Source organism: Heterodontus francisci, chromosome 38, assembly GCF_036365525.1.
Source record: "Heterodontus francisci isolate sHetFra1 chromosome 38, sHetFra1.hap1, whole genome shotgun sequence".
Lineage (NCBI taxonomy): Eukaryota > Metazoa > Chordata > Chondrichthyes > Heterodontiformes > Heterodontidae > Heterodontus > Heterodontus francisci.
The window spans coordinates 10,750,652-10,768,509 of record NC_090408.1 but is presented as its reverse complement, the minus strand read 5'-3'; the positions used below and the strand labels follow the sequence as shown (position 1 = coordinate 10,768,509).

General features: G+C 43.3%; 2 protein-coding genes across 6 annotated transcripts in view; both read right to left on the bottom strand.

Annotated features, from left to right (window-relative positions):
• The window catches only part of LOC137352386 (inactive cell surface hyaluronidase CEMIP2-like), a 162,758-nt gene that overhangs the window by 66,007 nt on the left and 78,893 nt on the right, over window positions 1-17,858 (bottom strand). For all 4 annotated transcript variants that reach the window (XM_068017718.1, XM_068017720.1, XM_068017719.1 and 1 more), the window contains 4 exons: window positions 16,036-16,188; window positions 15,734-15,911; window positions 12,863-13,078; window positions 7,624-7,832 (listed from right to left, as the gene is read on the bottom strand). In XM_068017718.1, coding sequence (XP_067873819.1) covers window positions 7,624-7,832; window positions 12,863-13,078; window positions 15,734-15,911; window positions 16,036-16,188 — 756 coding nt within the window. The remainder of the gene's footprint in view (window positions 1-7,623; window positions 7,833-12,862; window positions 13,079-15,733; window positions 15,912-16,035; window positions 16,189-17,858) is intronic.
• cemip (cell migration inducing hyaluronidase 1) overlaps window positions 1-17,858 on the bottom strand; it is a 268,013-nt gene that overhangs the window by 210,992 nt on the left and 39,163 nt on the right. The gene's annotated exons all lie outside the window — the stretch shown is intronic.

The following is a 17,858-nucleotide window of genomic DNA, read 5'->3' as shown; positions in this document are numbered from 1 at the left end:
CATAGATAGGGTAGATAAGAAGAAACATTTTCCCTTAGCAGAAGTGGCAATAACCAGGGGACATAGATTTAAGGTAAGAGGCAGAAGGTTTAGAGGGGATTTGAGGAAAAATTGTTTCACCCAGAGGGTGGTTGGAATCTAGAACACACTGCCTGAAGGGGTGGTAGAGGCAGGAACCCTCACAACATTCAAGAAGTATTTAGATGAGCACTTGAAAAGCCATAGCATACAAGGCCAAGGACCAAGTGCTGGAAAATGGGATTAGAATAGATAGGGCTTGATGGCCGGCATGGACACGATGGGCCTGTTTCTGTGCTGTATAACCCTATGACTCTATGATAGGGGATTCTATAGTTAGGTGAACAGCCAGGTGTTTCTGCGGTGCAAGAGGGAGGGCTTTAGATTCCTGGGACATAGGATCTGGTTCTGGGAGATGCGGGTTTTATATTGGTTGCACCTGAACAGAACTGGTCACTGACCCGAAACGTTAACTCTGCTTCTCTTTCCACAGATGCTGCCAGACCTGCTGAGTGGTTCCAGCATTTCTTGTTTTTATTATCCTCAGAGGGAGGATCGCTAGTGCTGTTGAGGAGGGTTTAAACTAACTTGGCAGGGGGATGAGAACCAGGATGTAGCAATACAAAGGAGAAACAAGGTGCATGAAGGTTTGGGAGAGACAGGCAGCACCAGAGTAAGAAATAGTAAGGTATTAGGTGGGGTCAGATTAATAGGGAATGCAATAAGGTCTAAATTAGGTTTACTGTGCATATATGTAAACATACAAAGCTTGGTAAATAAGGTTGATGTGCTACAGGCACAGATAGCAACATGGGAATATGATGTTGAAATGGTAGCGGAGACCTGGCTCACAAAAGGACAGCACTTTGCATCCTCATTGGCTACAGGTGAGGTCCCAGAGGACTGGAGAATAGCCAATGTTGTTCCTTTGTTTAAGCAGGGTGGCAAGGATAATCCAGGAAATTGTAGGCCGGTGAGCCTTACATCAGTGGTAGGAAAACTATTAGAGAGGATTATTCGGGACAGGATTTACTCCCATTTGGAAACAAACGAACTTATTAGCGAGAGACAGCATGGTTTTGTAAAGGGGAGGTCGTGTCTTACTAATTTGATTGAGTTTTTTGAGGAAGTGACGAAGATGATTGATGAAGGAAGGGCAGTGGATGTTATCTATATGGACTTTAGTAAAGCCTTTGACAAGGTCCCCCATGGCAGACTGGTACAAAAGGTGAAGTCACACGGGATCAAAGATGAGCTGGCAAGATGGATACAGAACTGGCTCAGTCATAGAAGACAGAGGGTAGCAGTGGATGGGTGTTTTTCTGAATGGAGGGATGTGACTAGTGGTGTTCTGCAGGGATCAGTGCTGGGACCTTTGCTGTTTGTAGTATATGTAAATGATTTGGAGGAAAATGTAGCTGGTCTGATTAGTAAGTTTGCGGACGACACAAAGGTTGGTGGAGTTGCGGATAATGATGAGGATTGTCAGAGGATACAGCAGGATATAGATCAGTTGGAGACTTGGGCGGAGAAATGGCAGATGGAGTTTAATCCGGACAAATGTGAGGTAATGCATTTTGGAAGGTCTAATGCAGGTGGGAGGTATACAGTAAATGGCAGAACCCTTCGGAGTATTGACAGGCAAAGAGATCTGGGCGTACAGGTCCACAGGTCACTGAAAGTGGCAACGCAGGTGGATAAGGTAGTCAAGAAGGCATACGGCATGCTTGCCTTCATCGGTCGGGGCACAGAGTATAAAAATTGGCAAGTCATGTTGCAGCTGTACAGAACCTTAGTTAGGCCACACTTAGAATATTGCGTGCAATTCTGGTCGCCACACTACCAGAAGGACGTGGAGGCTTTGGAGAGGGTACAGAGGAGGTTTACCAGGACGTTGCCTGGTCTGGAGGGCATTAGCTATGAGGAGAGGCTGGAAAAACTTGGATTGTTTTCACTGGAACGACGGAGGTGGAGGGGCGACATGATAGAGGTTTACAAAGTTATGAGTGGCATGGACAGAGTGGATAGTCAGAAGCTTTTTCCCAGGGTGGAAGAGTCAGTTACTAGGGGACATAGGTTTAAGGTGCGAGGGGCAAAGTTTAGAGGGATGTGCGAGGCAAGATTTTTACACAGAGGGTGGTGAGTACCTGGAACTTGCTGCCAGGGGAGGTGGTGGAAGCAGATACGATAGCGACATTTAAGAGACATCTTGACAAATACATGAATAGGAAGGGAATAGAGGGATATGGGCCCCGGAAGTGCAGAAGGTGTTAGTTTAGGCAGGCATCAAGATCGGCGCAGGCTTAGAGGGCCGAATGGCCTGTTCCTGTGCTGTACTGTTCTTTGTTCTTTGACTGAGTACTAAATATTCGTGGATACAAGTGTCAGGAAACATAGGGAAGGAAAAGAAGGAGGAGGGTGGCAGAATTAAGGATAATATTACAGTGCTGGAGAGAGAGGATATTCTGGATCAGTCAGACTTTATTTGGTTACATTTAAGAAACAATAGAGGTACCATTACACTACTGGGTGTATTCTATAAGCCACCAACTAGTGGGATAGATATAGAGGAGCAAATTTGCAGGGAAATTACAGAGAGGTGTAAAAGCTATAGAGTAATGATAACATGAGGCTTTAATTATCTTACATTTGACTGGGATAGTAATAATGTAAACGGCAGAGAGAGGAAGAATTTCAGAAGTGTGTTCAGGAGAAATTTCTTGACCTTTATCTTTCCAGCCCAACGAGGGAGGAGGCATTGCTGGATCTGGTTATGGGGAATGAGGTGGGTCAAGTGGATCAAGTATCAGTAGAGGAACACTTAGGGAACACTGATCATAGTATCGTAAGGTTTATGTTTGCTATGGAGAAGAACAAGGAACAATCTAGAGTAAAAATACTTATTTGGCGGAGGGCGAATTTCAGTGGGCTAAAAAGGGATCTGTGCGGGTAAATTGGAATCATATATTGGCAGGCAAAAACTGTAATGGAACAGTGGGCTGCCTTTAAAAAGGAGATAGTTTAGGTACAGTTGAGGTACATTCCCATGAGGGGGAGAGGTAGGAAAACCAAAGCCAGAGCTCCCTGCATGACAAGAGATAGAAAGTAAGATGAAGCAGAAGAAGAGTGCGTATGGCAGATGTCAGGTTGATAATACAAGTGAGAACCAAGCTGAATATAGAAAGCTCAGAGGGGAAGTGAAAAAGGAAATGAGAGGCAAAGAGAGAGTATGAGAAGAGACTGGCAGCTAACATAAAAAGGGAATCCAAAAGTCTTCTATGAGCATAAAAAAGTAAAAGAGTAGTAAGAGGAATAGTGGTGCCATTTAGAGACCGAAAAGGGGATTTATGCATGGTGGCAGAGGGCATAAGCTGAGGTATTTTTACCAAGGAAGAAGATGTTGCCAAAGTCATAGTGAAAGACGAGGTAATTGAGACACTGGATGGGCTAAAAATTGATAACGAGGTATTAGAAAGGCTGACTGTATTTAAAGTTGAAAAGTCACCAAGACCAGATAAGATGCATCCAAGGATGCTGAGGGAAGTAAGGGTAGAAATTGTGGAGACACTGGCCATAATCATCCAATCTGCCTGAGATACAGGGGTGGTGCCAGAGGACTGGAGAATTGAAAATGTTACACCCTTGTTCAGGGTGTAAAGATAAACCCAGCAGCTACAGGCCAGTCAGTTTTATCTCAGTGGTGGGAAAGCTCTGAGAGGAGAAGCAATATAACATGATAATCTGGAGAAAAATTAACATTAGAGCATAAGAAATAGGAGCAGGAATAGGCCATTCGGCCAGTTGAGCCTGCTCTGCCATTCAATAAGATCATGTCTGATCTGATTGTGGCCTCAAATCCACTTTGCTGATGCCCCCATAACTGGGTTCACAGCCGGGTTCCCCAGGGATCCGTTCTAGGACCACTGCTTTTCTTGATATATATTAGTGGCCTAGACTTGGGTGTATAGAGCACAATTTCAAGATTTGCAGATGCACCAAACTTCGAAGTATTGTGAACTGTGAGAAGGACAGAGATAGATTTCAAGAGGACATAGACAGGCTGGTGGAATGGGCAGACACGTGGCAGATGAAATTTAATGCAGAGAAGTGTGAAGGAGGAAGAATGAGGAGAGGCAATATAAAATAAAGGATACAATTTTAAAGGTGGTGTGCAGGAACAGAGAGACCTGGGGGTATATGTGCACAAATTGTTGAAGGTGGCAGGACAGGTTGAGAAAGTGGTTAAAAAGGCTTACAGGGTCCTGGGCTTTATAGATAGAGGCATAGAGTACAAAAGCCAGAAAGGTATGACGAACCTTTATAAAACACTGGTTCAGCCTCAACTGGAGTATTGCGTCCAGTTCTGAACATCGCACTTTGATAAGGACGTGAAGGCTTTGAAGAAGGTGCAGAAAAGATTTAAGAGAATGATTCTGGGGATGAGGGACCTCAATTGCGTGGATAGATTGGAGAAACTGGGAATAGAATGTTCAGAGGAGATTTGGTAGAGGTGTTCAAACTCCCTCAGTACTACACTGAAGTGTCAGCCTGGAATATGTGCTCAAGTCTCTGGGGTGAGACTTAAAACCAGAACCTTCAGAGGAGAGAGAGAGCCGCTACAGAGCGATGGCTAACAGATAACACTCTGCTTCAGTTTGCTGATTGCACCTGTTGAATCTGAGCTACAACCCACTTCAGTCTCAAATCAGGTTTGCACATAGATATGAATATCACTGGACCAAGTTAAATTATGCAGATGAATTGCAAATGGTCAGAAATCCATGGGCAGCACTGCCTGCATTCCTGATATGTACCATCGGCGAACAAGCCAGCTCTGACCCCTCTAATTTAACAACTAGCACTACACATACATCACCCAATGGGATCTGACCAATGCCTTGCAAAGTAACAGTACAAACTCTTCAGATTTCTGCTCTGTTCCTTTGCCCTTTTTCTCCTTTAATTATTTCCCCTGTTATGCTCACAAATGCAAATAGCCAATATAACAAATAACAAGCTAAAATTAAAAAAAACTGTATTGTTGGAAACCTGAAAACGACACTGAAACTTTAAAATCTCCCCAAAATTTTGTTTGGCAATGCTCCAGTGAAGAACCATTTACTTCGCTAAAAGCTATATAAATGCAAGTTGTTGTTTAGGGAGGGAACTCCAGACCTTAAGGTCTAGACAGCTGAAGACACGGCCGCCATTGGTGGAGCAATGGGAGTGGGGATGCACAGATCCGCTAAGTATTTCCAGTGCTTTCTGATTTTAGATGAAGTGACTGTTCTTCACAAGTGTCCAGATGCCAACTATTGGTAGGTTATTCAACCGAGGGCAACGGGGCGCCACAATCAGACCTAATCCTTTTCACATCAGGGTGGGGGTGGAGAGGGTAGATTTACATCGCAAACTCCTGGATGTTGAGCACTGCCTGGGTGGAGCGGAGAAAGGAAAGTGGGGCGGAGAGTATCACGTGCCTGTTACAGAACCCATCCGATTTATTTCGCGTTTGTTGAAATGGAAGAAGCAATAGGCTGGGCGCCACTACCAACGGATGAGGCTCCCTCACCAGACTTCCCTCTCTGTGTTCTGTCCAGGCAATGAGGACTAAAACCTGTTCCAAAAGGTCCACTTCTTGCCAGGGTCACGATAGAAATCAGAAGTCCAAGCCCTGGTGAAATAGACCATCTCTAGCTGAAGGGTACTGAGGCCAATTGCAGCATCCTTAACGTAAGCCTGATCTCCGATCAGCTGAAGCAGCCTGGGACCCTGCTGGTCTTTACAGCTCACTGGTCGGTTTGATAATGCACTGCTTTCTCAACAAGTTAGTCTTAGAAGAAATTTTATTTTCCCACTAAGATGGTTAGCTTATCCACTGCAGCTTCATGCTTCTTCAGAAGGGAACTTTTAAGAGGTTTAAATAAAAATTTTTATTGCACATGAAAACTAATCGAGAGTATTGTGAGTGGAGCAGGATGACTTCTGTGGCCCATTCTCCAATCGGCATCTCATTCCGGCAATAGTACTGAAGACCTGTGCTCCAAAACTTGCTGCACCCCTAACCAAGCTGTTCCAGTACAGCTACAACACTGGCATCTACCTGGTAATGTAGAAAATTGCCCAGGTATGTCCTGTACACAAAAAGCAGAACAAGTCCAACCTGGCCAATTACCGCCACATCAGTCTACTCTCAATCATCAGTAAAGTGAAGGAAGGTGTCATCAACAGTGCCATCAAGTGACACTTGCTTAGCAATAACCTGCTCAGTGACGCTCAGTTTGGGTTCTGCCAGGGCCACTCAGCTCCTGACCTCATTACAGCCTTGGTTCAAACATGGACAAAAGAGCTGAACTCAAGAGGTGAGGAGAGAGTGAATGCCCTGGACATCAAGGCAGCATTTGACCAAGTATGGCATCAAGGAGCCCTAGCAAAACTGGAGTCAATGAGAATCAGGGAGAAAACTCTCCGCTGGTTGGAGTCATACCTAATGCAAAGGAAGATGGTTGTGGTTGTTGGAAGTCAATCATCTGAGCTCCAAGACATCACTGCAGGAGTTCCTCAAAGTAGTGTCCTAGGCCTAACCATCTTCAGCTGCTTCATCAATGACCTTCCTTCGATCATAAGGTCAGAAGTGGGGATGTTCGCTGATGATTGCACCATGTGCAGCACCATTCGTGACCTGTCAGATACTGAAGCAGTCCGTGTAGAAATGCAGCAAGACCTGGACAATATCCAGGCTTGGGCTCATAAGTGGCAAGTAACATTCGCGCCACACAAGTGCCAGGCAATGACCATCTCCAACAAGAGAGAATCTAACCATCTCCCCTTGACATTCAATGGCATTACCATCGCTGAATCCCCCACTATCAACATCCTAGGGGCTACCATTGACCAGAAACTCAACTGGAGTAGCCATATAAATACTATGGCTACAAGAGCAGGTCAGAGGTTAGGAATCCTGCAGCGAGTAACTTACCACCTGACTCCCCAAAGCCTGTCCACCATCTACAAGGCACAAGTCAGGAGTGTGATGGAATACTCTCCACTTGCCTGGATGGGTGCAGCTCCAACAACACTCAAGAAGCTCGACACCATCCAGGACAAAGCAGCCCGCTTATTTGGCACCCCATCCACCACCTTCAACATTGACTTCCTTCACTGCTGACATGCACCTTACAGACCCGCGACCTCTGCCAACTAGAAGGACAAGGGCAGCAAATGCATGGGAACACCACTATCTGCAAGTTCCCCTCCAATTCACACATCATCCTGACATAGAACTATATCGCCATTCCTTCACTATCACTAGGTCAAAATCCTGGAACTCCCTTCCTAACAGCACTGTGGGTGTACCTACACCACATGGACTGCAGCGGTTAAAGAAGGCAGCTCACAACCACCTTCTCAAGGGCAATTAGGGATGGGCAATAAATGCTGGCCTAGCCAGCAATGCCCACATCCTATGAATGAATTTTTAAAAACTGAGCAAAGTTCCATTCTGGTAGAAGATGCTTGCAAAATTCACTCAATGCTGCATCTGAAACTATGGACAGCAAACATTGCTTAACACCACAAAACAAACCCATGGTCCCAATAAGTTACCTGTTAAAATTGATTGGATAGAGGACAATCTGCTCAGGTGTTCTGCCATTCCACCGTAGTGTGTACGCTTGTTCCAGCATGACAACAGGCTGGTACTGTTGATAGGGTGCCCTACGATTTACACCCTGCATCTTCAGAGGATGGTTTGGGTACGAGTCCTTTGTGATCAGCAGAGACAGATTCTCCGGGCGCCAGGCTTGAACATAAAGCTGAGTGAATAAAAAGAGAAACAGTGCTTTAATGGAGACAGTGGAGGTTTTGAAATTTACTCTCGAGAGGTGGCTGACACTGGCAAGGATGCATTTATTGCTCATTCCTACTTGCCCTCCCCCAAATAAAATACTAACAGGAAAAGACCAGCCTGTCCCACATATACACTCAGCCTCACCCAAAACTCCAGTACATACTCAAAAACATGAAATACTGCAGATGCTGGAAATCTGAAACAAAAACAAAAAATGCTGGAATGACTCAAATGAGTCAGGAAGCATCTGTAGAAAAAGAAAAAGTGTTGATGCTTCAGGCCTAGTTCTTCATCAGAGCACAGTTAGGGATGAAACCAGCATTTTGTTACTGTACTTCTAAATTATGAGATGGTTTGATAGAGTAAATACGGAGAAATTATTTCCACTGCCTGCTAAGTTAAATAACAGAAGACACAGATTTAAGATAATTAACAAAAGAACCAGAGGGGAAGATAAGGAGAAATATTTTGGAAGAAATTTGTTACGATCTGGAATTCAGTGCCTAAAAGGGTTTTGGAAGCAGATTCAATCATAACTTTCAAAGGATATTGGAGAGATATTTGGAAAGGAAAATATTTGCAGGACTATAGGGAAAGAGTGGGTGAGTGGGACTAATTGGGTAGTTCTTTCAAAAAGCTGGCACAGAGATGATGGGCAGAATGACCTCCTGTGCTGTGTAATTCTGTGCTAAATACTCACCTAGCCTAAGAGTTGGAGTTCTACCATGCAGTGCTTTTCTAATCATGTGCACTCCCCACTGGCAGTTTCCACTACACATCCGCAAACTTAAGTGTGTAATTTATAACTGCTCTGCACTAAATATGGGCTCGTCTTTTAAAAACTCCTTCCTTATGTCTGACCTTTCTCTCCCTTTGCGTTGCAAAGTGAGCTGCATATGATTTAGAGACCACATATTATATAGTATACACTGCTGGGGTAATACTTCGAAATCTTCTTTTGAACTTTGAGATCAGGTTGGCCTTCAACAAGACCTTAACAAGCAAAAATCCATGTTTTTTAAAGATTTGTTATCGCAAATTTACTTGAAAGCAATTTATGGAATAGGAGCAGGGGTGAACAGGGACAAATCCGTTAGCACTTTCTTAGCCATGTTGTACTACAGCTTATGCACATTTATCATTTCACTTAAATTAGCAACCAGAGGAAAATATAGCCCTGGTTTGCAGCTTCCCACCTATCAGAGCACGTCTTAAAGTATCCACTGCCTCTGGGAGGAGGATACTTGCGAAGATAAAACCAATTCCATGCAGTCACCAAATTCAAAATAGTAAAATTCCACATGATTTTCCCAATAAGCCTTGAAGCTGAAACTATATCCCAGTTCTATAACTCCACCCTGAAATATCGTATCCTAGTCCTTCCACACTCCATCCCCTTCCCCATCACTGATTGGAGTGCCTCTCCAGGATATTGGGGAGCAGGAGACTTCTGTGCCTTCCTGTGCCTATTTAAATACAGCAGTTTCTACCAGCCAGTCCCACTGGAATGGTGGGGCCAAGGGTCAGGAAGGGGAAGAGTTTATTTGGGGAGGTGGGTATAAGTAAACCACATTTTTAAAAAAATGAAATCAGGATGGCAGAAGTGGACACATCCCCTCATCCACACAATGCACACACCTACATGAAATGAAATCAATAATCTATTTGAAGAGTAAAAACCAACAAATGATTTTTTGGTTGAATTTCAAAATTGGCAAAGTTGCAGAATTTTTTTGATTAAACATTCCTTTTGCTGAATTTTCTGCAGTTATAGAAATTGATCAAAATTACGATTAGTCAATAACTCACATCACTACCAAGATGGTAGAATGTGAACTAGATGGCCCATGGTTTTTTCTTGTCGAGCAATTCCTATGTTCCTAAAAAAAATTTGAACTTCATCTTAAGTCGACTAGAAAGTAGTTCATTTTTAATCAATTAGATTTAAAATGAATAAATATAATGCTTCTATGCAGCAGTCTTTCTTATCCTTGCATCACACTTGTTTGAGTCTAAATGGTGTCCAAATTGACTAGGATATAATTTAAGGGGTAATTATACAAGTTTGCATTTCTGCCATGGAGAACTAGCAGAAATTATTGGATAGAAAAGAGAAAAAGAAAAAGAAAGAAAAAGATCAGACTGACTTTGATCGTCCCAATGCACTTTTCAGCTAACAAAGTATTTCTGAAGTGTAGTCACTGTTGAAATGTAGGAAACATGCAGCCAATTTGCATACAGCAAGCTCCAACAAACAGCAATGAAATAAAATTCCAGATCAGGTGTTAGTTGAAAGATAAAAACCAAGGGGAACTCTCCTGCTCTTCTTCGATCTTTTACGTCCACCTGAGAGGGCAGACGGGGCTTTGGTTTAACTTCTTATGCTGACCATGAATTGGCCAAACTGACCTTCGCACCCGAATTCCGAATAGAAGAAATGTCTGTGATCCCACACTTGCACGGAACATTTGATCGCAAGTTGGCATCTATCTATCGCCTTTCACATCCTCAGGATAGTCCCAAAGTGCTTCACAGCTGATTGCACTTCAAAAGCAGTCAGTCACTATTTCAATATAGGATCAGTAGCAGCAAGATCCCACAAACAGCAAAGGGATAAATGACCAGTGAATTAGTTCTGTTCGTGTCGTAGAAAGGAAAAATGTTGGCCAGGGCACTGGGAGAATTCCCCTGCATTTCGTTATATAGTGGCACAGGATCATTTACATCCAGGCGTACAGGGCCTCAGTTAAATTCTCATCTGAAAGACGGCACCTCTGACACTGCAGCACTTCACTGAAGTGCCAGCCTAGATTATGTGCTTACATCCTCAAGTGCTCAAGGGACTTAAGCCCACAACCTAACTTGGATGGGAATCAAGCTTCCAATATCTGATCCACACTCCCCTTGAGTATGCACTTCTCACTGGGATTGCAGTATTACTCCTAATATGCACTTCCAATATTTCATATATTCTACTCCTGGAACAAAAACTTATAAAATTATCCAGTTACAGCCTTGATTGGTACATAGGGGCTGATGTTCATCAGCCATTTCCTGGAGAGTGCAGGGTGGCAGTGGCATGAAAATTAGCGAGACTTGCATCCCACTGATGTCTCAGAGAGGCCCACCTAATGTGATCTTTAAGTGGGCCTCGAGAAAGGCTTCCAGCATTCTCATTTATTTAAACGTTTACATCAGGGGATTGTAGGATCAATACAATTCTCATGGATCAATAGTCAGAGATGGCACCACATACTCGTCACACATTGGTCCCTGGTGTGGATAAGCCCATCCTACAGGCACTTCAAAAATGGCCAAGACTTTTTTCTTTCATTTTTCATTTCAGGACAAGGAAGTCCTTCAGAAGCCACAACAATACTCCAGATGGCTGTGCGTACCCTTCTCCAATTTGCCCTCCCATCCAACCCCCACCACTGCCCCCCTCTCCCTCCCCTGCCCCAGGTCCATAGTCAGCTGTTTGGCATCAAAACCACTCTATTTCCTGTCCTCCCCAACCCGCGAGCTGCCTCAGACCGGTCATGTAGTGCTCACTGTTATATTCCAGAAAGGCAGTTGGGGAAGGATAAAACTGGAGCCAATCTTTATACACTTTTATAAGCATTTATTTACAGAATTACACATGACAAGCATACACCTCCTAACTCAACCACCATAGTTTCAGTCTATGTGTATTTATATGGGCACATCAAACATATGGTCAGAAGTGGGGATGTTCACTGATGATTGCACAATGTTCAGCACCATTCACGACTCCTCAGATACTGAAGCAGTCCGTGTAGAAATGCAGCAAGGCCCAGACAATATCCACGCTTGGGCTGAATAGTGGCAAGTAACATTCGCGCCACACAAGTGCCAGACAATGACCATCTCCAACAAGAGAGAATCTAACCATCTCCCCTTGATGTTCAATGGCATTACCATCGCAGAACTCCCACTAGCAACATCCTGGGGGTTACTATTGACCAGAAACTCAACTGGAGTAGCCACATAAATACTGTGGCTACAAGAGCAGGTCAGAGGCTAGGAATCGTGTAGCGAGTAACTTACCACCTGACTCCCCAAAGCCTGTCCACCATCTACAAGGCACAAGTCAGGAATGTGATGAAATACTCTCCACTTGCCTGGATGAGTGCAGCTCCAACAACACTCAAGAAGCTCGACCCCCATCCAGGACAAAGCAGCCCGCTTAATTGGCACCCCATCTACAAACGTTCACTCCCTCCACCACCGACGCTCATTGGCAGCAGTGTGTACCATCTACAAGATGCATACCATCTACTGCAGCAATGCACTAAAGCTCCTTAGACAGTGCCTTCCAAACCCGCGACCTCTACCACCTAGAAGGACAAGAGCAGCAGATGCATGGGAACATCACCACCTGCAAGTTCCCCTCCAAGCCACACACCATCCTGACTTGGAACTATATCACCATTCTTTCACTGTCACTGGGTCAAAATCCTGGAACTCCCTTCCTAATAGCACTGTGGGTGTACCTACCCCACATGGACAGCAGCGGTTCAAGAAGGCAGCTCACCACCATCTGCTCAAGGGCAATTAGGGATAGGCAATAAATGCTGGCGTCGCCAGTGACACCCACATCCCAGGAACGAATTAAAAAAAAGTGAATTCCAAGTTAATACCCACCATGTGCCTACAATTAAACACAATGAATAAACAAGTAACACTCACAGCTCACTGGGCACATGCTAATGAGGTCCTACCACCTTGTAAAGTGCTTTGGGATGTCCTGAGGCTGTGCCAGGTGCTCTATAAATACAAGTATTTCTTTCCTTATGTCGTTTTGGGTCTCATGTTGCAGATTGATCCAACACTGCCCAGTTACTGCAGCAAATCAAAATCAGCCCCAAAAAGTCCAAATCCCATCACCAATAAGATGGCTGTAAAATGGGCATTATAATTTGGAAAAATATGACAAACGTTACAAATGCTTTCTTTTCCAACTGAAAATTTCACCTGGGCATACTTGCCACTGCAGATCACTCCATTCCACCTGGGCACACTAAGGCAGCCTGGATGACGGACCAGGTAATTGTCAGCCCGAGCTACAAATGTGTCGGGAAATCCAGTCATTGAACCATCCAAGTCATGGAAAATTGATGTTTGGTCACCATCAAGGCTGTTAGTTCCGAACCATTGTCCTGGTTTGCCAAAGAATACCTCGAGATTAACCTGTATGGAAAAAAAATGAAATAAATGGACACAGGTACACAAGATGAAACTGTTCTCAGTCCAATGGGACTCTTTACCTTAGAAAAGAGAAGACCGAGAGGTAAATTAATGGAGATCCTTTAAAATTATGAAGACGTTGAATAAATAAATGTAGAGAAGATAAATCGGATAGCCCCCGAAAACAGCTGAGGGGATCGCGATGCTTCATACTGTCTGCTAATTTACATGACTGCAGCATGCGACCAGCGCTAACCGCATTGTTGAGTGGCTAAGTGTCTCAGCAGGGGACCCAAAATCGAGAGAGTCTGGTACCAGTTAAAACCAGCTTACTACACAAGGGGGTGGTGCATTATGGGCTGGAGCAGGTACTGGAAGTCATTCTGCAACTCATTTTGACCTGGGAAAGACACAAGAAAAGCACAATCTGGCAGAGAGCGGGGTCCAAGAACCTCGATGCAGTACGCAAAAAGTTCCTTGATCTCACATGAGTGATCAGGGTAAGTGAAAACATTTTCAAATGTCAAATCCCAGCAACTGAACCACTAGCCTCAAACACTGCTCAATGTACCACACCTTCATAACTCACCTACCAACAATCTCAATGAACCACACATACCTAACTTTCATAGCTTCGCCTCACCTTCACACATTTAGCAATGTTGCAAATTTCACACCCACACCTCACAGCTTGCACACTGCCAGCTATTCATCCATGGCAGCCACATCACCCAAACACTGACACACTTCCCTCTGTCTTGCAAAGCAAGGTGGCGTACAACCAAAGTCAGCAGATGTTAACTGGCAGAGGACAGGCATGGCTGCATGTCCTTACCTCCACGGAGGAGACAGTGTTCACCATCATTGGAGCAATCCATGACTGAGGCCATAGCCAGCAGCGGGAATGAAACGATAGAAGATGTTGGTATCCTCATAACTAATCCTTGTTCTCATATCCCACAATCTCTTCCGATTTACAAGCTGCAGATGGTGTAAATGTGCACCTCTTACTTTCCCCTGGTCCTCTCAGTACGACCCTACCCCTGAGCCTTTCTCCTTTGAGATATCCAATAACTGCAACCTGGCCACACAATAGTGGAACAGCATCTGAATTTTACACCAGATGTTTCCACTTGTCCAAATATGGGACCCATAAATATGAGATAGTCACGAATAAATCCAGTCGGGAATTCAGGAGAAACATCTTTACCCAGAGTGGTGAGAATGTTGAAGCGAATAGCATGGATGCATATAAGGGGAAGTTAGATAAGTGCATGAGGGAGAAAGGAATAGAAGGATATGTTGATAGGGTTAGATGAAGTAAGGTGGGAGGAGATTCATGCGGAGCATATATCTGTTGGGCTGAATGGCCTGTTTCTATGCTATAAATTCTATGCAAGTATTAGCGGATTAAAAGAACAAAGCCTGTTTTTGTACAACTGAACAGATTACAAACAATCAGCTCTAAATACAGACATAATTATCCATACAGATTGTTCGAGAGACTGGGAATATGAACTAGAAAAACTTTCAATTAAACAAATGTTTTTCACAACAAAATTCTACATTAAATTGCAAAATATGAAGGAAAAGGTTGATATTTTTCATTGCAGCTGGCACTTGAAATTAGTTAAGTGTGATTGGTTGCTTTGTGAATAAATATTACCGATAAGCATTCCAGTATTTCAAAAAGAGAAAATTATTATGTATTATAAGGGACTGGAGAGTGCAGTAAGTTCGAAATACAGTGCAGGGTTATGAGCACAATTCAGTGGGTCAGCAGTCCTGTTGAATGCACAGCACAGTGCAATGCACCCACAATCTCAGTGTTGAAAATTTCAATTGATGCAGCATTCACAGCCGTTTTGGGAGAAATTTCGAGATTTCCACAACTCTGTGAAGATGTGCTTTGTGACTTCAGTCCCAATAGGTCCAACTCTAATTTTCAGATTATGCCCCCTTGCTCTAGATTCTCCCATCAGAGGAATTTGTTTCTATTTATCTACCTTATCAAATCACTGTCATTTTAAACACTTTGATTAGATCATCCAGGAATCTTCTAAAGAATACAAGTCATGTTCTCATAATTTGAACCTTTAGAAAAGGAGCTAAATGCAGCATTTGTCTTGGATTGAAGTCACCAGCCCTGTGAGGTATGGGAAGCAATGCTGCAGCTCTCGCTAATACCTTCATCACTACTGCCTCCATTTGCCAGCATGACCCTGCTAATTTGCCAACCCTATCCTGAGTCGAGCATCAGATCCTATGGAGACATTGGCAACTTTTTCCAAATTGCAAGCATGCTGAGTGCCCAGGCCGAACATACAGGGCAGCCATCTGGTTTCTGAATCACTTGCCGTTCAGATTCATTGTAGTCAGTGGAGCAAGTGGACATAAAATAATGAACAACTGTGCACATGCCGTTCAATGGAAATGTGTTTATAATAATGGGCAAACTTTATTATAGAATACCCCTGACACTTAGATGTGTGACTAACACATCTTCCAATGTTCTTCCTGTCTATGAACTAAAATTTGGGCTTTGTATTTGAAAATGACAGCCCGCTCATTGCTGGTTAACACATGGCTTCTAAGGGTTAATTTTACCATTTTTGCTCAATGTTTGAGAATATACAAGCAAATAACTTTAAGACTTACATTCCACTCCAACTTGACTTGAGACACATTGTTTTGGGGACTGATTTGCCAGGAGTTCCTCATGAAAAATGCAAGCGCACTGGAGTACCTTTCGTGGACAGACATGTATTTCCTAAACGTGCACTGAGTCAGTCGGACTGGACCATCATAGATCTGGAATCCACGGATGGGAAAAGTTCTGGAAAGCACAAAGCTCACTTAAATCCAACACTTTAAGTAGCTTTTGGAATAAATAGTCAAAAAAATCTGTTACGATGTATATATAAAACTTGCTTTAAAATATTAAAGTTTTTATTTTCTACCTGTTTCTTGGCAGTGTTCTGTATTCTCCGTATGCTCCCCTTCCCCAATATCTATTTTTTCCTCCGTTATATCCGACATTAATACTTTCACCAACGAAGACCGATTTTGTCACTTCCAGACTGGACCCCTCATCAGTTGGAAAAGTTCCATCACTATGGAAACAAAAACACAATAGCAGTTAACAGTCCTTGCTATTATTGGTTTTAATCAAATGGCAGCATCAACCAAAAAAAAAGCTTAACTAAGTTTGGTGTTTGTATGGATTTGTTCTGAGATAATTCTTTGTATAATGAATCTGAAAGCTAAGCTGGCTTGTTTCTATGATCTACTGAATAGTATCTTCATCAGCAGATAGCCAAGAGAAACTACTAATGCATCGCCACACAAACATCCTTGTTATTTTAATAATGTTAGACAGTGAAACATCCCATGCCAAAATCCATGAAGATTAAATTGTGAACAGATACATAGTGATGACGGGATTATTTTAAGAGGAGAGATTGCTGAAACTGGGCCTGTATTCTCTTGAGTTTCGAAGAATGAGAGAAGATTTCACTGAAACTTAGAAAATTTGTACAAGGCATGACAGGGTAGATGTGGATAGGATATTTCCTCTGGCTGGTGAGTCCAGAACTAGGGGACACAGTCTCAGAATAAGGGGCAGGCCATTTAAGACTGAGATGAGGAGGAATTTCTTCACTCAGAGGGTGGTGAATCAGTGGAAATCTCTACCCCAGAGGGCTGTGGAAGCTCATGCATGGAGCATGTTCAATACAGAAATCGATAGATTTATGGATACTAATGACATCAGGGGATATGGGGATAGTGGGAAAAATGGCATAGAGGTAGATGATCAGCCATGATCTGTTTGAATGGCAGAGCAGGCTCAATAGGCCAAATGGCCTCCTCCTGCTCCTATTTCCCATGATCCTATGATCTGGGCCTGACCACCCCATCAACTAGTATAAAGATGGCCGAGCCATGGAGGGACCAGTCAGACTGTTAATCAGCCTGCAAATCCTTCCATTACTTCACACAATTTTACAAGGGAAGTGTGTGAAGATATGAAAACAACAGTAATCACAGGGTTGATTTTATAAATGCATGCTCCCTGCAGGGAGCCTTGTGATGTGGGTGTGTAAATTGGGAAACTGTGGGTGTGCTGATGATTTTCCGTCCTGTTCAATAGCTGCTGGAATAATGAGTTTATTCTGCTCATGAGAGAGCTAACTCAATGAATTAGGACTAGCACTCCTTTGAGTCACCAATAATTCAGAAAAAAAAAGCTTTGTATTCACTCTCAGAATCAGCTAGTGTCATTTTTGTCCTTAGTGACTTGCAGCATGACTGCTGATGTGTGCTCTGTAAAGTGAAGGAAAGTACCTTGAGGTACAGAGTGGGGAAACAAAAGCCACTAATGTTCGTTCGCTGTACCCAAGAGCATCCTGTCACCATGACGATAAATTGCAAAGTTCCACACAACCTCTCATCAACATCTTCATTAACATTACAATAATTAACCAAAGCATTCAGTGAGATGGATATAACGTGCACTGCTAGTATGCAATTAGATTGAATTATAGCAGTTAACCTATTAGACCTGAATTCACCAAGTCATTCCATTTTAAATTTACTATTTAATAAGAAACACAGAAACATCAAATCCAACGCTTCCCACCGTCTTCCAATAACCTACACCCATTCCCACATCCTCTTCCATTCCTGCCCAACCAATAACATCACATTCTCCATTCATGAAAAAAGCTGACATGTCCAACCAAAGCCCCATTTAAAGGAAAAGTCATCACCACTAGGTTATACG